This window comes from Lissotriton vulgaris, chromosome 3_2 (assembly GCF_964263255.1).
Source record: "Lissotriton vulgaris chromosome 3_2, aLisVul1.2, whole genome shotgun sequence".
Taxonomy (NCBI): domain Eukaryota; kingdom Metazoa; phylum Chordata; class Amphibia; order Caudata; family Salamandridae; genus Lissotriton; species Lissotriton vulgaris.
Genome location: NC_141690.1, coordinates 225382007 through 225399964, shown reverse-complemented (window position 1 = coordinate 225399964; position 17958 = coordinate 225382007). Strand labels below are relative to the sequence as shown.

General features: G+C 47.6%; 1 protein-coding gene across 1 annotated transcript in view; it reads left to right on the top strand.

The window, feature by feature from the left end:
* The window catches only part of POLR1A (RNA polymerase I subunit A), a 565818-nt gene that overhangs the window by 175678 nt on the left and 372182 nt on the right, over positions 1-17958 (top strand). The window contains exons 12-14 of the mRNA XM_086964251.1: positions 4265-4492; positions 5483-5737; positions 15595-15786. Coding sequence (XP_086820377.1) covers positions 4265-4492; positions 5483-5737; positions 15595-15786 — 675 coding nt within the window. The remainder of the gene's footprint in view (positions 1-4264; positions 4493-5482; positions 5738-15594; positions 15787-17958) is intronic.

Below are 17958 nucleotides of genomic sequence, written 5' to 3'. Positions count from 1 at the left end.
GAGGTGCGGTGCTATGACGGAGTCTGCTTTGTTGAAGATGTGGTGAGGGCATGGGTCTGTGGGGGATCCTGAGTGGATGGAATTCATCAGGCGGATGGTGTCCCCAGTGGAGATTGGGTTCCAGGCGTTGAGGGTGTTCACGGGGGGAAGATGGTCAGCAGATGGTAGGGTGGGTTGGTTTCCGGGTTGGTTGTCAAAGCTGTTGTGGATGTCTGCAATCTTGTTGTGGAAAAAAGAGGCTAGGGAGTCGCAGAGGGTTTGAGAGGGGGTGATGTCGTTGGAGTTGGCCGAGGGATTGGAAAATTCCTTGACGATGTTGAAAAGTTCCTTGCTGTTGTGGGCGTTGTTGTCAAGTCGATCCTTGAATGCTGTTTTCTTGGCTTTTCGGATCAGTTGGTGGTGAGTGCGGGTGGCGCTTTTGAAGGCGTCCTTGGTGCTGGTGGTTGGGTCTTTTTTCCAGGCCTTTTCAAGGGAGCGGCAGAGTTTCTTGGACTTTTTGAGATCATCGTTGAACCATGAGGCTTTCTTGCTGCCAGGTTTGCTTTGACGTTTTTTCAGTGGTGCTAAGGTGTCGGCGGTGTTGGATAACCATAGGGTGAGGTTGGCGGTGGCTTCGTTGGCGTTAGAAGAGAGGGCTGGGGAGTTTCGAAGGAGCGATGCGGAGATTTGGTCCGTGGTGATTTTGTTCCAGTTTCTTTGCAGGGTAGGTTGGGAGTGGTTGATGGGTTTCGGCTTGTTGTAGGTGAAGTGAACGCAGCTGTGGTCGGTCCAGAGGAGATCCGTAGTGTGGCTGAAGGAGACATGATTGCTGGATGTGAAGATGGGGTCGAGTGTGTGACCTGCGATGTGGGTGGGGGAAGTGACTAGTTGTTTAAGTCCGAGGTTGGCGAGGTTGTCCACGAGGGTGGCGGTGTTGTGGTCGTTTATCTTTTCAAGGTGAAAGTTGAGGTCTCCCAGAAGAATATAGTCTTTGGAGGGGAGCGCGTGTGGAGAGATGAAGTCCGTGATGTCTTCACTGAATTTTGCGCGGGGTCCTGGTGGTCTGTAGAGGAGAGTGCCTCTGAGTGTTGTTTTGGGGTCGATGTGGATCTGGAAGTGAAGGTGTTCGGAGTTGGCGAGGTTGGCGTCAGAGCTGGTTGAGATGCGGATAGATTTCTTATGGACGATAGCGATTCCTCCTCCTGTGTGTCTGGTACGGTCTTTGCGGGTGATCTTATAGTCTTCGGGGATGGCAATGGTGATGTCTGGTGCGGAGGAGGCGTTCATCCATGTTTCCGTAAGGAAGGCGATGTCCGGGGAAATGGTGTCTAGTAGATTCCATAGGTCAATGGCGTGCCTGTGGATCGAACGGGTGTTGAGAAGGATGCATTGTAGGTGGTTGGGGTCGTGAATCTGTGGTGTGGTCGTGGCGGAGATGTTGTCGGTGCTGCAGAATTTGCAGAAGTAGCAGGAGAAAGGTCCATGGGTGTGTCCAGGAGCGGCTAGGACGCAGTTGGGGGCGCGACCGGGGTCAAGGGCTAGGAGGGTGGTGGCATCGTAGGAAATGCGGGAGGGCTGGGCAGCGCGAGGGGCAGGGGGTCTGGCGCTGGGCGCGGTCCAGGCGCGGACGGGCGTAGACTGGCTTACCTTTGGCGCACCTTCGGCGCGACTAGGGCGTGGTCGCTGCGCGTGAACGCTGCGCGCGGGGGCAATGGTCATAAATGGATGGTGGAGGGGGCGGAGCGTGGGAGGGGCAGCAGCTGGGAGGAGGCGGTGGCGGGAGGAGGGGCGGACCAGGGGAAAAACCTAAACACAAAATGGAGGGTCAAAGGCCAGGGGCAGCAAATGCACAGCGTGAAACGCACAAAACAGCAGAAAAGTCTGAGTTACAGCCTCACAGACGACGCGCTGCTAATTAACTAAATAGGGCGACAGTGCGGCACATATTCCTGCCATCCTTTTTATGGCTGGGTCACCACTATGAACCGAGCGGTGGAGGGCAACTCAGAATATGCTTGGCAGTGCCACAGAGGTACCGCATATTCCTGCTCCTGACCGGTGTGCGTCCGCCCGGTATCTGCAGTGGTCCAGTGGCAGTCCGACCGCCCCAATCGTAATACTGCGAGCTGGCTTGCAGTGTGGTGGTGGTTGGACAGCCACCGCAAGTATGGCAGTCCTATGGACCATTGTCCTCGTAATAAGGCCCTTACTATTGATAGGTATTTGTTGTTGCAGGAGTCACATTTTTAGCAAATTACAGCATTTACCATGTACAAAGTATTAAATGTTAATGCTTCCTTTTATTTGTTCTTTTTGAGGGCCATCTAGGACCTTTTTATGTGCAGAGACTCCGCACTGGTAAAGATATTACTCGTAAACCCCTTTGTGAGTAACAAACAATAGTACATTTACACAAAAGTGTAAGTTTATCCTTGTGAATCAGGTCCTTTATGTTTAAATTAGTTAGCAAAGTTATGTGGACCTTCAGAATTATACAAGGGGATAACCAGTTGAGTGCCTGGTCCGGTTTCAGTTTCCCTCCTTTTACTTGCTAAATCTCCTTTTAAGGTTATTTTCTTCCCTAAGGGCCTAGCTATTGATTTTAAGGTCTTGGGCTGTTTAAATAATAACAGAGTGTGTGTGTGGTTATCAAAAACCTGTTGTTTGTTCCACTTTTCCAGAGTTTACACATATATACAAAGGTTTACTATGTATATACTTTCAGTCTCTGCACAGTTTTGAATAACCGCATCTGTTTATTTATTTGACAATTTGTAGGACCTAATGGCTATTCCAAGGGAGTGTCCGCGTGCTAGGATTCCACAAAAAAGGTGGCTACAAAGGATTCTACATAGAGGATTTTCGTGTTAGAGTTGTATGAAAAACCAGGTTTTTAACTTCTTCCTGAAAATAGTTTCGGGCTATCTAGGGAAGCAAAGCAGCATCAGAAGTCTTTACGCAGTGATTGAGCTGGTATGGTTGTATCAGGGGGAATAAATAACAGGGACCCCTTAAGTTCAGAATTCTATGACAGAAACATAGAGCCTTAAACCCTTGCCCGCGGCCTGAATTCTGCTCCTGTGCGGCACATTCCGATCGCAAATGTGGTTGTGACGGCTCCCGGCCGTCATCAGCACACGAGCACTGTGTGCCATGAAGGACTGGAGCCGTCACCAGCATGCAAGGGGTTAAAGGAGATCTTTCCCTCGGCTGTGGAAGAGAATCCATGGATGGTAAGCATCATCCTTGTTGTCGCCGTCTGGACGTGTTGGAGCGTTCTCATTCTACCTTTGGTAATACCGAGGTAGAGCACATTACAGTAGTCCAATCTGGACACCAGGAGGGCTTGAACCACAGTTTTGTTTTCTTACCTGCATCAGGAAGCAGCTCCAGGATCTTTTCCTGCAGTAACATTGAAAACGGCGACCCCAAACAAAATCTGTGTTATGTTGACCGGAGAATTAAATATGTCTAGGGGTGAAAAAAGATGAGTAACAAATGTCTGCGGCTAAAAGCATGTTCGGTGTATCGATTATGGATGATCGGTTTCATTGTATGACTAAAATTATTGTTGGAATATAAAACTTTGGAACTTAGCGTCCAGACAGATGCTTATTAGATATCTAATAAACCTTTTAGATTTACATGTGAGGCTCTTGACAAGTATGTTGTTTATTTTGCTGATCTTCTGACCCTTTGTTATGAAAAGAGTTTCTGCTTGTTTGCTGATGTATTAAGTTTAGATAAATGAATGCATGTTTTATCTGTAATGTGAACAAATATTGATGTGTTTGTAGCATGAATGTGGGGTGCAGCCTTAAGGGCTTTATCATAGACTGTCCATTAATCCTTTCATTTGCTATTGTAGCCTAATGCAGTTTATGTCCTATAGCAACAGCTTTGGACAGAATAGAGAATTGTTCATGGAGAATGGAGTTTAAGGATCTACTATGGGATTCGCTTGTATTTCAAGTCTTCTAGAAAAGCCCATTTCAATTGTTTCTTGTCAATTGTGTTGAAGAAAATTTATGGCCATTACATTATTGAGGTGTTTGTGGTGTTGTGAAGTTTAAAAGGATGTACCTAAATAAAAATACTTGTAAAAAAAAAAACCCAAGCGATGAGTTATCTTCTTGAGGTCGGTGAAATATTTTTAATACTTACATTGAAGTTTAGCATGCTTATTTTCTACAAAAATGTACGTGTGCTTAGGTCAAAGGCTGTAGTCAGTTGTATGCCCTTTGTGTCATAGTTAAGCCTTCTGTTCTGGTGGCTTCTCTTGCAGGTATTTGCTACCAAACTGACCTACCCGCAGCCTGTGACCCCTTGGAATGCCCAGGAGCTGCGGAAAGCCGTTCTGAATGGTCCAAATGTCCACCCCGGCGCTTCCATGGTGATCAATGAAGATGGATCCCGTACAGCGCTGAGCTCCACAGACCCGGCCCAGAGAGAGGCCATCGCCAAGCAACTCCTCACCCCTCCAACCGGGGTGCAGATAACCGGAATGAAAGTTGTAAGTACTTACTGTCTTGTATACCATTGAATGCCTAAATATTTAAACTCTGCAGTCTGTAGTGTAAGAAATTGGAACCTGACGTGTTGGGCAAAGACAAAAGCATTTGACCTTTTTTTTTACTTTGTACAGAATTCAGGTTCTTACTTGTAAATTGAGTTCACATTATACCTGTTCTCTTGCACCATCTGTGTCCTCCGGGTTGCCCATCAAATAGGCAAATGTATATCGCCGGGGTTGCAGCTATGAAATATGAAACAGCAGTGGGCAACTCATTTTCACTGTACTTGCCCCCTTTACTTGAGTTCTCTCATATTTTCATAGTTTTGTCATGTTTTGGAGCCTAGGACATAGATTTGGGTTAAGTACTGGTTACGTTCTTCACAAGCTACGCTTCGCCTGCCAATGCTTGTTTTATGTTCTTTCTTTAATCGAAAAATGTTATGGAAAATGCTGTACGCTGGTCTGGGTTGTATTAGTCACTTGAAGCTTATCAATGCAATATTATGTATCATTCCTTGCAAGTCTAACAAAGCATTTAAATACAAACAGTAGCTCAGCAATGAGAGGGCAGTGTGGGATAGCGGACAGGAGGAACGCTTAGCACTTCAGGAGTTAAGTTATTCCAAAGTCACTTCTACCCTGGTCAAATGGTGTGCTGGACCTAAATGATTTATTAGAGTAGACACTATATTCACTGAAACTGCATGAGTTTTTTAAACAATTTATTTTAGCACAGTTAGGAAACATCCTATAAATTATAAACAGATATTTTTAAGTGGAGCATTTTCACATCAGTCAAATTCCTAGTCTGGTGCATGTTTTCAGTAGTGTTTAGTTTCAGGAAGATTGCTTTTTGATTCAGACCAAAAATATATATCTAAAGTATATAGCTATTTATTTTTCTGTAACCGTATGTGCAAATTTAAAGAATAATCTTACTTAAATGTATAGTAAATGATGGTGTCTAATTGATGTTTGTTTTTGCAGGTATGCCGCCATATAAAGAATGGTGATGTCCTCTTACTAAATCGGCAGCCCACCCTGCACAGACCCTCCATCCAGGCTCACCGCGCCAGGGTCCTGCCTGGAGAGAAGGTGCTGCGCCTTCATTATGCCAACTGCAAGGCTTACAACGCCGACTTCGATGGTGATGAGATGAACGCTCACTTTCCCCAGAGCGAGTTGGGGCGGGCAGAAGCCTATACTTTGGCATGCACAGATGAACAGTATTTGGTACCCAAGGCAGGTATTTTATTGTTTTCATTCTCAGTTTTTCCATGTTGAACTAACAGGTCCTGTGTAAAGTTGGACCAGCAACATTATTGTGGATGTGTCTTCCATGATCACTAAACATAGAATATCGTGGACTGTTCACTATTCGTACAAGGCCTCGAATATTCATTTATTTGTAGATTCTACATCTATCATTATTATTCGAGCTCAAATAAATAAGTGCTTTGTGATGGTTAGACTAAGCGGTTTTACTTCCTCAATACCTCCTCTGTTGCAGCGTCACCAATTTCGCACTCAGCAGCATGATTTCTGCTAGGACTTAATAGATGAACCCACATACCCAATCATCGTATTTCTCTATATTGCTTCTTGGTGGCTGAATGGGCAGTTTTCAAGGGATTTTGTTTTAGTCACAGGGCCTTCTCTGTCCTTGACTCTACTTTTGTTCTGAGACAGCCCATAGGTTTTTTTCCCAAAGCTTGAGCCTGAAGTTGCTTTTGGCCAAACTTCTGTCAGTCCCCACAGTGTATCACTGTGACTTGGGCAGTTTTGCCTTCCCGGTGCCAGCAGTCACACTGTGTCTGGTAACTGAATGATCTTCTTCTTTTCGGGAAGGATATTAACTTTGACTGTCTCCTCTGAGCTGTAATTTGAGGTCCTAGTGTGTATCCTAGGACTCTTCCATTTTATCAATACACTGCCTGGACTCCCAGTCTCTGACTATTAGCACACTTTGGAAAATGTCTTAACAATAAAAACTATAATAATCATGCTAATGGTTATGGTGACGTGGATCCCTCATTTTGTCCCATATAGTATATCAACGAGATCAGAGATTGAGCCTTAACGTTTGTGTGTTCATTTCTACGGAGTCGCAGTGCTGAATGGCAATAATAGACCTATTTTCTTCTACCGATTTGCTTTGGCGTTCTATTCCACCTAGTGATTGGAGATTTGGTGTTTTGGAAAGCAGAAGTAAAGTTAGTTGGCGCAGAGTTGATAGAATTACCTTTGGTTGGAAAGAAAGGGAGCATATTTCAGAGTTGTCAAATTGAGGAGTGGGATACGCCAGTCACATATGTAATGTGAGCATTGAGTACAATTTCTGATTTGAGGTTGACTAGCAGGCGTTTGACATTAATACAGGTGTGATTTACAGGCCAAGAAATGGATGAGATTGATTTACAGGGAGGTTTAGTTGTCTTGGTGTCGCTGAATAGAAGTTATGTTATGTTCAATTCAAGATTCAGTAGCTGACACAATATTTCTGAGGTATTTTGTTAGGTTTTCCCATTGGTTCCTCCATAGATTGAGCGAAGTCTCATCCACATAGGAGTGGAAGTTGGACAGGAACGAATGCAGTTTAACTCTCTGAGATTAGACTAATGGACAACTAGGGAGGGAGCTGTCCATAATTTGTGCTACTTTGGAGAGATTTGCCTCTCTTGGGTGCTAAAGGCCATAGTGAGATCTTGAAGATAAGAAGGCCCGTCCTCGTTGCTACTTCAAGAGCTTTATCCCAGGCTTTGAGTAAGTCGCTTTCAGTTCCATCGTCCATCCAGAAGGTGTATAGTCGACTATTTAGGTGATTCTAGAGTTTAGAAGGCATTGTTTATTTCAGAACTTGGATTTGGTTGAGTGGTGAACCTTATGTTGATGGTGGTTTTAGTGAGTATGGCTTACTGTGAGAGGGCCACAGCAGTTTGCTCTTCGCATGGTTACTTGAAGTAGTGAGATACCAACTTATGAAGATGCCCGTAGTGCAGGCTTTGAAGACTTTGATGAGAAGTCATGGTGCCAGGTGGCAATGCGTGAATCTTCCCAAAGCAGCCATGTTATCCTCTCTCATCCCACCACTCACAGAAGTATAATCTTTAGTTTAAAAAAAAATTAAAGTATTGATGTTTTGTAACCGTGAGACCCTCACAGATGATTAGCGCGCTCTATAAATGGACTGATTGATTGATTGATTGTAACCGTGACAATAAAATTATGTGTTCGAGGCATGTGGGCTGCTGAATTCATATCTGTGCATAGATCGCCGCCTAGTGTTGGGTCCGGATGATTGCACATTGTTGTCCTGGAAGAGTCTTCGAAGTATCACGAGATAGGTGGCTCCTCCCCTGGACTACAGTGCGCATGGGCATCGCCTCCATCCCCAGATTGTTTTTTTCCGCCATTGGGTTCGGATGTGTTTCGGTTCCCTCTGTCGGGACCGATAGTTGTTCAACTTCTAATCGAGACCAAAAGGTCTTTAGGCTGGGCGTCGGTATAGTTGCGTACGTGTTTCTTTTCTGACTCTCAGCTCCGATCTCTTGCTGCCCTTCCACGTGCTTTCGGCGCGGACGGGCCTACACTACACTTTTTGCTATGGAGCGAACTCCGTTTAAGAAGTGCCCGGTGTGTAACTCCAAATATTCACACCTCGACGTGCACCCTGTGTGCAATACATGCTTGTCACCGGATCACCACGAAGACAGCTGCATGGCGTGTTCCAAATTCCGGTGCAAGAAGACTTTGAAGAATCGTCGGGCCCATAGGCTCCAGGCTAGGTTATCGACTGCGGCGCCCCCACCTGACGACATATTCCAGGAATCTGTCGAGGAAGAAGACGACGGACAAGGTTCGGGCTCTAGTCCCGCGTCCGAGGGTGAGACCTACGACGCGGGTGAGGAGAACTTTGACGAAGTCACCGACGAGGTAGGGGACGACGATCAGGCTTTTGCCACTATGGGGGATAGCTCGGAGGAGGAGCACCCCCAACCAGACTCAGGGGTTATTCCCCTTCACACGGCCCAGGTCGAGGGATCGCCTTCGGGCCTTACCCAAGATCTAATTATAAGTCCTACGTCCCCGCCTCCGGGCCCGGTCACGGACATTTGTGAGACAACACTTACGTTGAAGAAAACGAAAGTGAAGCCACCTGGTCACACACCCTCGGATGCGAAACCGAAAGTGAAAGTTGCGCTGGTGCAGAAGGTTCTGGAGGCGTCAACTTCCAAGAAGACCAAAATGGCCGACTCGAAGAGCCGCGCCAAGATGGCCGACCCGAAGCCCTCGGGGTCGGTGCCGAAGGCGAAATCGTCCGACGCGGCTGCGTCGGCTCCGAAAGGGGTTGTGGACCCGAAGACGGCTCCGAAGAAGCGTCTGGGCGACGACGCACATAGGCATGGGGCGTCGGCCCCGAAGAAGGTGCCTGCGGGTGATCAGACTCTCGATGCAGAGAAGTCGCTCGAGCCGGTCGAACCCTCTCCGGCCTTGACGACGAAGGTGGCGGAATCCCTGCAGCGGATCCGAAAAGTCAGTGTGGTTCCCGCTCAGGGCACTGTGACGCCTAAGCCCACGCCTAAGCCTGCGAAGGAGCAAACGTCTATCCGTTTCACCCTTCCTCCCAAGTCGGCACCGAAGGCCTTCGCGCCGAAGCAAGGCGGACACTCGAAAGCTGCCTTGGTGGTATCGAAGCTTCGGCTCCAATCGCTTGCTGAAGAGGAACGTTGTGAGGTAATCATCGACGCCAACACCGGGAAACTGTCTCTCCTCAAGAGGAAGATCACGACGGAGCCGGCGTTGGAACATTTTAAGATCCCTCTCAAAAACAAAAGGGACTCTGTGGACTCTTCGGCGCCGGTGGACCCTGTGTCCCCACAGGTCCTAGGACACTCGCCAACGCATTCCGCCACAGGCGATGCGGACGAGGAAGACGCCGAGTACAACTATCCGGCGTACTCGGATCCGGAGGAGGAGCACGAACCTTGGTCAGCCGGAGGCGACCCAGAGGACCCGCAATCGGGCCAGGACGCGCAACTTTTTGCGGCGAAGACGTCCCCGACTGAGAACTCGGCGGCCTTTAACGCTCTGATCGAGAGAGCTGCGGCGAACCACGACGTCGAGCTGCACTCAGACCCCGTGAATGTGGACTTCTTGTTCGACACTTTTTCAGTAGCTGAAAAGTCAGTCAAAACACTGCCGATGCTTAAAGGAGTGCTTAAACATGCAGCGGAGGTCTTCAAGGAGCCCACCCGGGCGCGTGTGGTCAACCCTCGCATCGACAGGAAATATAAGGCAGCGCCCACGGATCCTACATATATCAAGGGACACTTGCCATTGGACTCCTTGGTTGTTTCCAACGCTCGGAAGAGGGCGAACTCCCACACTACTGGTGACGCTCCTCCCCCAGACAAAGAGTCCAAGATCTTTGAGGCCTCAGGCAAACGGATTGCTGCGCAGGCAGCTAATATCTGGAGAATATCTAACACACAAGCCCTGCTTGCACGTTATGATAGGGCCCATTATGACACCTTAGAGGCCATACTGCAACACTTGCCTGACCAATACAAGGAGGCAGGAGAGATGCTGATTCAGGAGGGAAAACTCATTACGAATGCATCCATCAAATGTGCACTGGATGTGGCAGAAACAGCCTCCAGGGCTATCAATACCAGTGTGTTGCTTAGACGCCATGCCTGGCTTAGAATTTCAGGGTTCAAACCTGACATCCAAACTACAATACTTAATCAAACAGTTAACCCTGACCACCTGTTTGGACCTGAGGTGGACGCGACCCTGGAAAAAATGAAAAAAGATACTGAAACTGCCAAGTCCATGGGGGCCTTACAAAGTCAGCAGTTTCGGGGTGGTTCCTTTCGCCGCTCCACTTCCAGAGGCACCTCAAGGGGTCAGGCATCGCAGTCCACACAATATTACAAGAGTAACACCCAGACCTCATACAACAACAAAGGTAGAGGTGGTTACAGAGGCAATAACATCAAGGGCAGGGGACGTGGAAACAATAGCTCCAGGTCCACCACCACCAACAAACAGTGACGTCTTGTCACTGCCCCCCGACCATACAACACCGGTTGGGGGGAGACTCCAGCAGTTCCTGCCGGCGTGGAAGTCCATCACCACGGACAGGTGGGTGAGGTCTCTTATCCAGTACGGGTACTGTCTAGAGCTTACTTCCATTCCACCGGACATGCCCCCAAGGAGCCGTCCTATGTCAGGCGAGCACTTGACCTTGTTGCAGCAAGAAGTTCTAGTCATGCTGCAAAAAGGGGCGATAGAGCTTGTTCCATTCCAGGAGCGGGGAACAGGGGTTTACTCCCTGTATTTCCTGATCCCCAAAAAGGACGGATCCCTCAGGCCAATCCTGGACCTCAGGCCCCTAAACTGGTACATCCTCTCGGAGCACTTCCATATGCTCACGTTGCAGCAGGTGCTTCCCCTGCTTCGGCAGGGGGACTTCCTGGCTACGCTGGATCTGAAAGATGCCTACTTTCATATTCCCCTGCATCCTTCCCACAGGAAGTATCTCAGATTCACGATTTTAGACCAGCATTACCAGTTCAGGGTTCTGCCGTTCGGGGTCACCACGGCGCCAAGGGTATTTACAAAGTGCCTAGCGACTGTGGCCGCGCATCTCCGTCGCCAAAACGTCCACGTCTTTCCCTACCTGGACGACTGGCTCATTCAGGCAAAGACAGAACGACAGTGCGTCGACCATGTGTCACGCACCATTCATCTCCTGCACGATCTGGGATTCTCTCTGAACTATCCAAAGTCCCATCTCCAGCCCGCCCACGTGCGACAGTATCTGGGCGCGACGATAAACACTCTGGCAGCCACTGCGCAGCCAAATTCGGTGAGAATCGCCAGTATCCAGGCGCTGATCCAGCGGTTCAGACCTCAGCACTCGCTTCCAGCGAAGGTGTTCATGCAGTTGATAGGCATGATGGCCTCCTGCATCTCCATTGTCCCGCACGCGAGACTACATATGCGTCCGCTTCAGGAGTGCCTAGCACGTCAGTGGACTCAGGCTCATGGGCAACTGACAGACCTAGTGTTGGTGAGCGGTCGGGCATACAACTCTCTGCATTGGTGGAATCCACAAAACCTTTGCAGGGGCCGACCATTCCAAGAGCCTGTGCCACAGATTATCCTGACAACGGACGCCTCTCTCCAAGGCTGGGGAGCGCATGTACTCCATTACACAGTGCAGGGACTATGGACACTACAGCAAAGGAAGATGCACATCAATGTGTTGGAACTGATGGCAATCTTCATGGCCTTAAAGGCGTTCAAAGTACATCTGTGCAACAAAGTCGTGTTGATCCGGACGGACAACATGACGGCCATGTACTACATTCAGAAGCAGGGAGGCACACACTCTCCACAGCTGTCTCATCTGGCTCAGAGCATGTGGAAGTGGGCCATTCAGAGGAACATCTTCCTCATGGCAGAGCATCTCCCGGGCAAAGACAATCAGATGGCGGATCTGCTCAGCAGACACAGCCATCAAATGCACGAGTGGGAGATACATCCATCAGTACTCCAACCGTACTTCCAAAAGTGGGGTCATCCAGAGATAGACCTGTTCGCCACAAAGGAAAACGCAAAATGCCAAAGCTTCGCCGCCAGATTCCCACACCCGCAATCACAGGGCAATGCGATGTGGATGAACTGGTCAGGCAGATTTGCGTACGCTTTTCCCCCAGCACCTCTGATACCGCTGGTGGCACGCAAGCTCAGGCAGCACTCGATGACTCTCATCCTGGTTGCTCCAACGTGGGCTCGCCAACCATGGTACACCACGTTTCTGGAACTCTCCGTGGTACCGCATCAAAGGCTTCATCTCACTCCCAGCCTTCTGACGCAGAGCCATGGCGACATTCAGCACCCAGACCCGCAACAGCTCAACCTGGCGATCTGGCTCCTGAAGTCCTAGAGTTTGGCTACCTCAATCTTCCTCCCGATTGCATGAACATCATCCGGGAGGCAAGTAAGCCCACTACTAGAGCTTGTTATGCGGCTAAATGGAAGAGGTTTGTCATCTACTGTGTTAACCACGATATTGACCCGCTAGATGCTTCCATTCAAAACATCATTTGTTACCTGTTCCACTTGTATCAATGTAATCTGGCGTACTCTTCCATCCGCATTCACCTGTCTGCTATGGCAGCATACCTCCAGAATAGACAACATCTGTCACTCTTTAAGGTCCCTGCTATCAAGGCCTTTCTGGAAGGACTCAAAAGGGTCATTCCACCAAGGACCCCACCAGCTCCAGAATGGAACCTCAATGTGGTTCTTACAAGGCTGATGGGTCCTCCTTTTGAGCCACTGCACTCTTGTGAGCTTCATTTCTGACTTGGAAGGTTGCGTTCTTAGTAGCGATTACATCGCTACGGAGGGTTAGCGAGCTGCAGGCGCTCACCATCCAAGAACCTTTCTTCCAGGTACATGCTAACAGGGTGGTGCTCCGCACTAACTCTAAATTCCTACCCAAAGTGGTATCACAATTCCACATAAATCAGACAATTGAATTGCCGGTGTTTTTCCAAAACCCAGAGACGCTGGCGGAGCGCATGCTCCACACCCTTGATGTTAAGAGGGCCTTGATGTACTATGTAGACAGGACAAAAGATTTTCGCAAAACCAAGCAGCTTTTTGTTGCTTTTGCCACACACCACAAGGGAAACGCTATCTCCAAAGCTGGGATCGCTAGGTGGATAGTGAAATGTATTCAGATCTGTTACGCTAAAGCTAAGCGCACTCTCACTATCCCACCAAGGGCCCACTCCACCAGGAAGTTGGGGGCCTCTATGGCTTTCCTAGGTAACATTCCCTTAGAAGATATCTGTAGGGCAGCCACATGGTCTACCACACATACTTTCACTAAGCACTACTGCGTAGACGTGCATTCCAAGCAGCAGGCAGCTGTTGGTCAGGCTGTTCTAAAAACGCTTTTTCAGACTGCTGCAGCTGGCACGGGCGGCCGCCGTTAATGGAGGGACTGCTATGTATTCTATGCACAGATATGAATTCAGCAGCCCACATGCCTCGAACTGCAAATGCTACTTACCAGTATGCATCTGTTCTTGGCATGTAGGGCTGCTGACATTCATATCGCCCACCCTCCTCCCCGCCGCCTGTAGCAGCTGCAGTATTTCATTCAGTATATATGTATATGCTCATAGCATGGCCATCACTCACATTCTTCACTCCATCTCTGCCAATGGCTAAAAACAATCTGGGGATGGAGGCGATGCCCATGCGCACTGTAGTCCAGGGGAGGAGCCACCTATCTCGTGATACTTCGAAGACTCTTCCAGGACAACAATGTGCAATCATCCGGACCCAACACTAGGCGGCGATCTATGCACAGATATGAATGTCAGCAGCCCTACATGCCAAGAACAGATGCATACTGGTAAGTAGCATTTGCATTATTGCTGACTTTGTTAGATATAGGGTCAAAGTAGGTTGACTCTGACTAGATTAGGATTTTGAAGGGCTTATGGACCACGTTTATTTTGTTATGGTTCTGTTCTGAAGGAACTGTTATATAAAAATTAAAAGTTGTGTTTTCGTCTTATCCAAGTAGTTCAATCCTGTTGAACAAGCTGTTTCTCTATTTGGAAAGTGCCTTGGAGTTCAACAGTCTCTGCAATTTGTGTTATGAAAGAATCAAATGTAGTATATCAGTTGAGTTTGGCAGCACTGTGCTTTTGTTGGGGCAGGATTGTGCTGTTGGTAGAGTGGTATTTATATTTTTTTACAGAGCTGGTCCAGTGGGTGCTTGTTAAGAAAAATGCTGTGCTTGAGAAATCTATTGTTTTTAATAGAAACTTAAAAGGGACTTACATCCGCCTCCTCTCTTTCCTGGCTTCTCATTGGTTCATGTGCATGCCACTTACCTTTCATCCATTTATATTGGCTCTAACATATTTTCCTGCATTTACCAATGCTTGTTCCTTGTCTGTGTCTCTAAACCTTTTTCTTACCCCGAAATACTGTTAACATCTGCTTTGGTGGAGCTATAGTTTCATAAAGTGTTGCCTTTTACTCCTGCAGCATATTTATATAACAATTTATCACCTGGAGAGACTAAGTGATTTGCATAGAATCACAGGATGTTGGGAAGTTGCGGACTAAAATAGGGCTAATAAGGGGATTGCAGAGTAGTCCATCCAAGAGATCATGTGTATGGCTGATTGTAGATCTGAGACTTCCAGTCAAGGATGTAAATATAGCCTTTGACATCTGTTTCTGTATTGCCGAGGTAGTGTATTTTTTTAATGCAGCAGCAGGTTTTTGGTTGAAACCTGAGGTCTGCTATTTAAGTGTACGTTTTATGGGATAAGAGTTACAGGACAAGTTTTTCCATGAAAGTTGGTGGTGTGTGTGGTGAGGGTTTGGTATGGTCCGTGTGTGCTTTTTTAATATGACTGCTGGTACATCTCTTCTTCAGCCTAATGGAATACTTCTCTTGCTGTACGTCAGCTAAGATGGCGGTAATTCCATCCAAGAGTATACGTTAATTCATATTATGGAAGCAAAGGAGTTTAAAAGGTTAAAATAATACATCCCATCAAACAGTAGCATGAAGGATGAGCTTTAAGCTAGTGGCTGCAATATTTAGCCCTCTGCTGAGACCGCATCAGCTATTGTTTCTCCCACTGATGAATGGTGACATGCCACAAATCCCACTGTCAGTCATCCCTACTGCTGACCATAAACTCAAATACACCCCACAGCATGGGTTTTCTACAGTGGTTCATTGGTCACCATATTCTGCTGCTGTGTATGTATGTGGTATTTGACTAGCGCGAACTCAGCCGAAAGGCAACGGAGCACAGAACATGGTCGCAGACGAAGATACAGGAGAAAATAGGTTCTAAGAGCAGTGGTGGACGATGACAGCATTGTCATGGTGCCAGGGCCTGGTGCTTATCACTAATACTGCTGATATCCGTGACCAACATTGGCAGTGTTTGTTAATGGCTTTGGCAGGATGTGTAACATTAACATATACATTTCCCCTACTCGTACTCCACTAACATGTTTACCTGCTTCATGTCTTCTAGGATGGAAAACCACTGGCAGGTTTGATTCAAGATCACATGGTTTCTGGGACACGCATGACAATTCGAGGACGCTTCTTTTCAAGAGATCAGTACATGGCTCTGGTTTACCGAGGACTGACTGACAAGAAGGGGCGTGTAAAAATGCTGTCACCTGCTATTCTGAAACCATGTCCTCTGTGGACGGGAAAACAGGTAATATCAAAATGTCCCCAGAGGTTGCAGATAGGAATTCCTTTTCTAGTGTCTGGAACTGCTTTGTTATAATAATCATACTTTGAAGATGTTTGTTTTTTAAGATTATGTCATAATAGGTTTTGTGTCAAATATTTTAACCAGCGGGGCAGTAGTGAGATGCTAGGAATGCATTGCCATGGAGGGGACCACCATGTTTAAATTGTGTTGTCATGCTTGAGATCGGGGTCTTTGTTTCTAGCTGTGGTCCCTCGGATAAAAAGGGCACGTATAGGAGGTCGATCATTCAGACTGCTGGCCCCGCAGCTCTGGAACACTCTGCCAGTGACACTGCGTAGCACCTCGAATCTACAGGCATTTAGGAAGGGCCTCAAAACTTGGCTTTTTACTATGTACTGATAAGGTTTCATTATTAGCTAGGGATCTCTCTTCTTGTCTGCCTTTTTTTTCTCTGTTGTGTTGTGATACAGGTCTGCAATAAAGCGCCGGGACACTCTTCTGAGTAGCCGTACGCTATACAAGACAAAAAATAACATAACATAACATAACATGCTATACCGCCCATGTGATCTTTATGCTGTGGGATGGGTGTATGGCTCTCAGCGGTTGTTGGAAATGGACCTCTATGTTCTGTGGGGGGCAGTAGACCTTTACCAATCTATTCTGGGGTGGGACCAGATATCGCCACATGTGCCCTCTATGCCTTCAACCTGACTCAAAATCCTCCTGCTCTTTTGGTTATCACCACACTGTTACAAGCCCTTGCACCTTGGGCTGTCATTGCATTTCCTGTCCTGCTGTTGCTCATTTTGATGATGCATGCTCATGTCCTTGCTCCCTCTTGGCCACTTCCTGCGTTGTCTGATGTTACTGACTTGGATATTAGGGAGGGGCGATGGCCTCTAGAAACAGCCCTATCATTGTGTCCAACAAGTACTCTCATTAGAGCAAGATCGAAGGGATATTTTGATTCTCATTTCTGCTACGGGGGGTCTTAGGGTTCCCTCCTCGTCACAGGAAAGTACTCGGCAGGCAGATACTCTTGATAGAGACTGACAGGGCTGGCAGATGGCTGCTCGACCATCCCTGGGCGCGGGGTTCTGTTTGGGGAGGACGCTAGTGAAAAGCACTGCTCTTGCTTTAGTTACAGGGGAATGATATTTCAGCATTGCTGCAAAACGGGCTCCCAGTGACTAAACCAGCCCCATGACCACGCAACCGGCCCCCACCCCTACAGCCAGTCTGGCCCTGGAGAGTGACCTTCCTGTTCTTCTTACCCTTCATCGGAGGATTCTCATAGTCCTGTTGGTAGAAACGTCCTGTCAGGACATTGCTCCCTGGAAGGTTTTGGAGTAAAGCATGCTCCTTTGAAGGAGTTGTTGTGTACTTCTCTCTTTTGTGGTCGATTTGCAGACCTCACCTGCATTAGTCTGTAGCTTTATCCCATTGGACTAAATTGATAGGAAGGTGGATGTTACTCAGTATAAGGAACATTTTGCCTTGGCTGTTTCTACCCTACAATAGGTATCTGTTATTTACTGCTTTTCGTCATCATGTGGCAAATCCAGTTTCAGTCTTGTCCTTCCACAATTCCCAGTCTTGAAGATGACCCATAATTTCCCACTTCTTAATTGTTAAATTTTCCAGGCTTTGTTTTTGTCAGTGATGGTGGAGGAAGTTGGGCTTTGTCCATACAGATCGAGCCAATCTGCCTTTTTTGTCCGGCTCACAGCAGTCTTGACTTTCCTGTCCTAGTTCCTACACTCCCTTTAAAACCACTCGCCAGTGTGGGAAGGCTGCAGTTTGCAGGCTTATGGGAGCAGAATGTGGTTGGCCTATTGGACCTGGGACTCCGTTTCTCGAAACTTTTTGGCTTGTCTATTTCCATGACTTCAGACCCCTGGCCCAATGAGCACTTGAAAAGGCTTCCAGTTTCTTATGACTTGATTGTGACAATGTGGCCATCATCCCTGTTCCCAAGGATGAATGAAGGATGTGATGTATGCTCTCGTCTTTGTGATGACTCGTCAGGGAGTTCCACTTGATTATTGACTTCTGAGTATTTGAGGGTTTGTCACATCAATTGCTTCGTTAATGTCACCCAACCCGTAAGAGGATTTTTCTGATGTTCTTTTTGGTGGCTTCCGTACCTTCCATGGTCATGTTTGATGG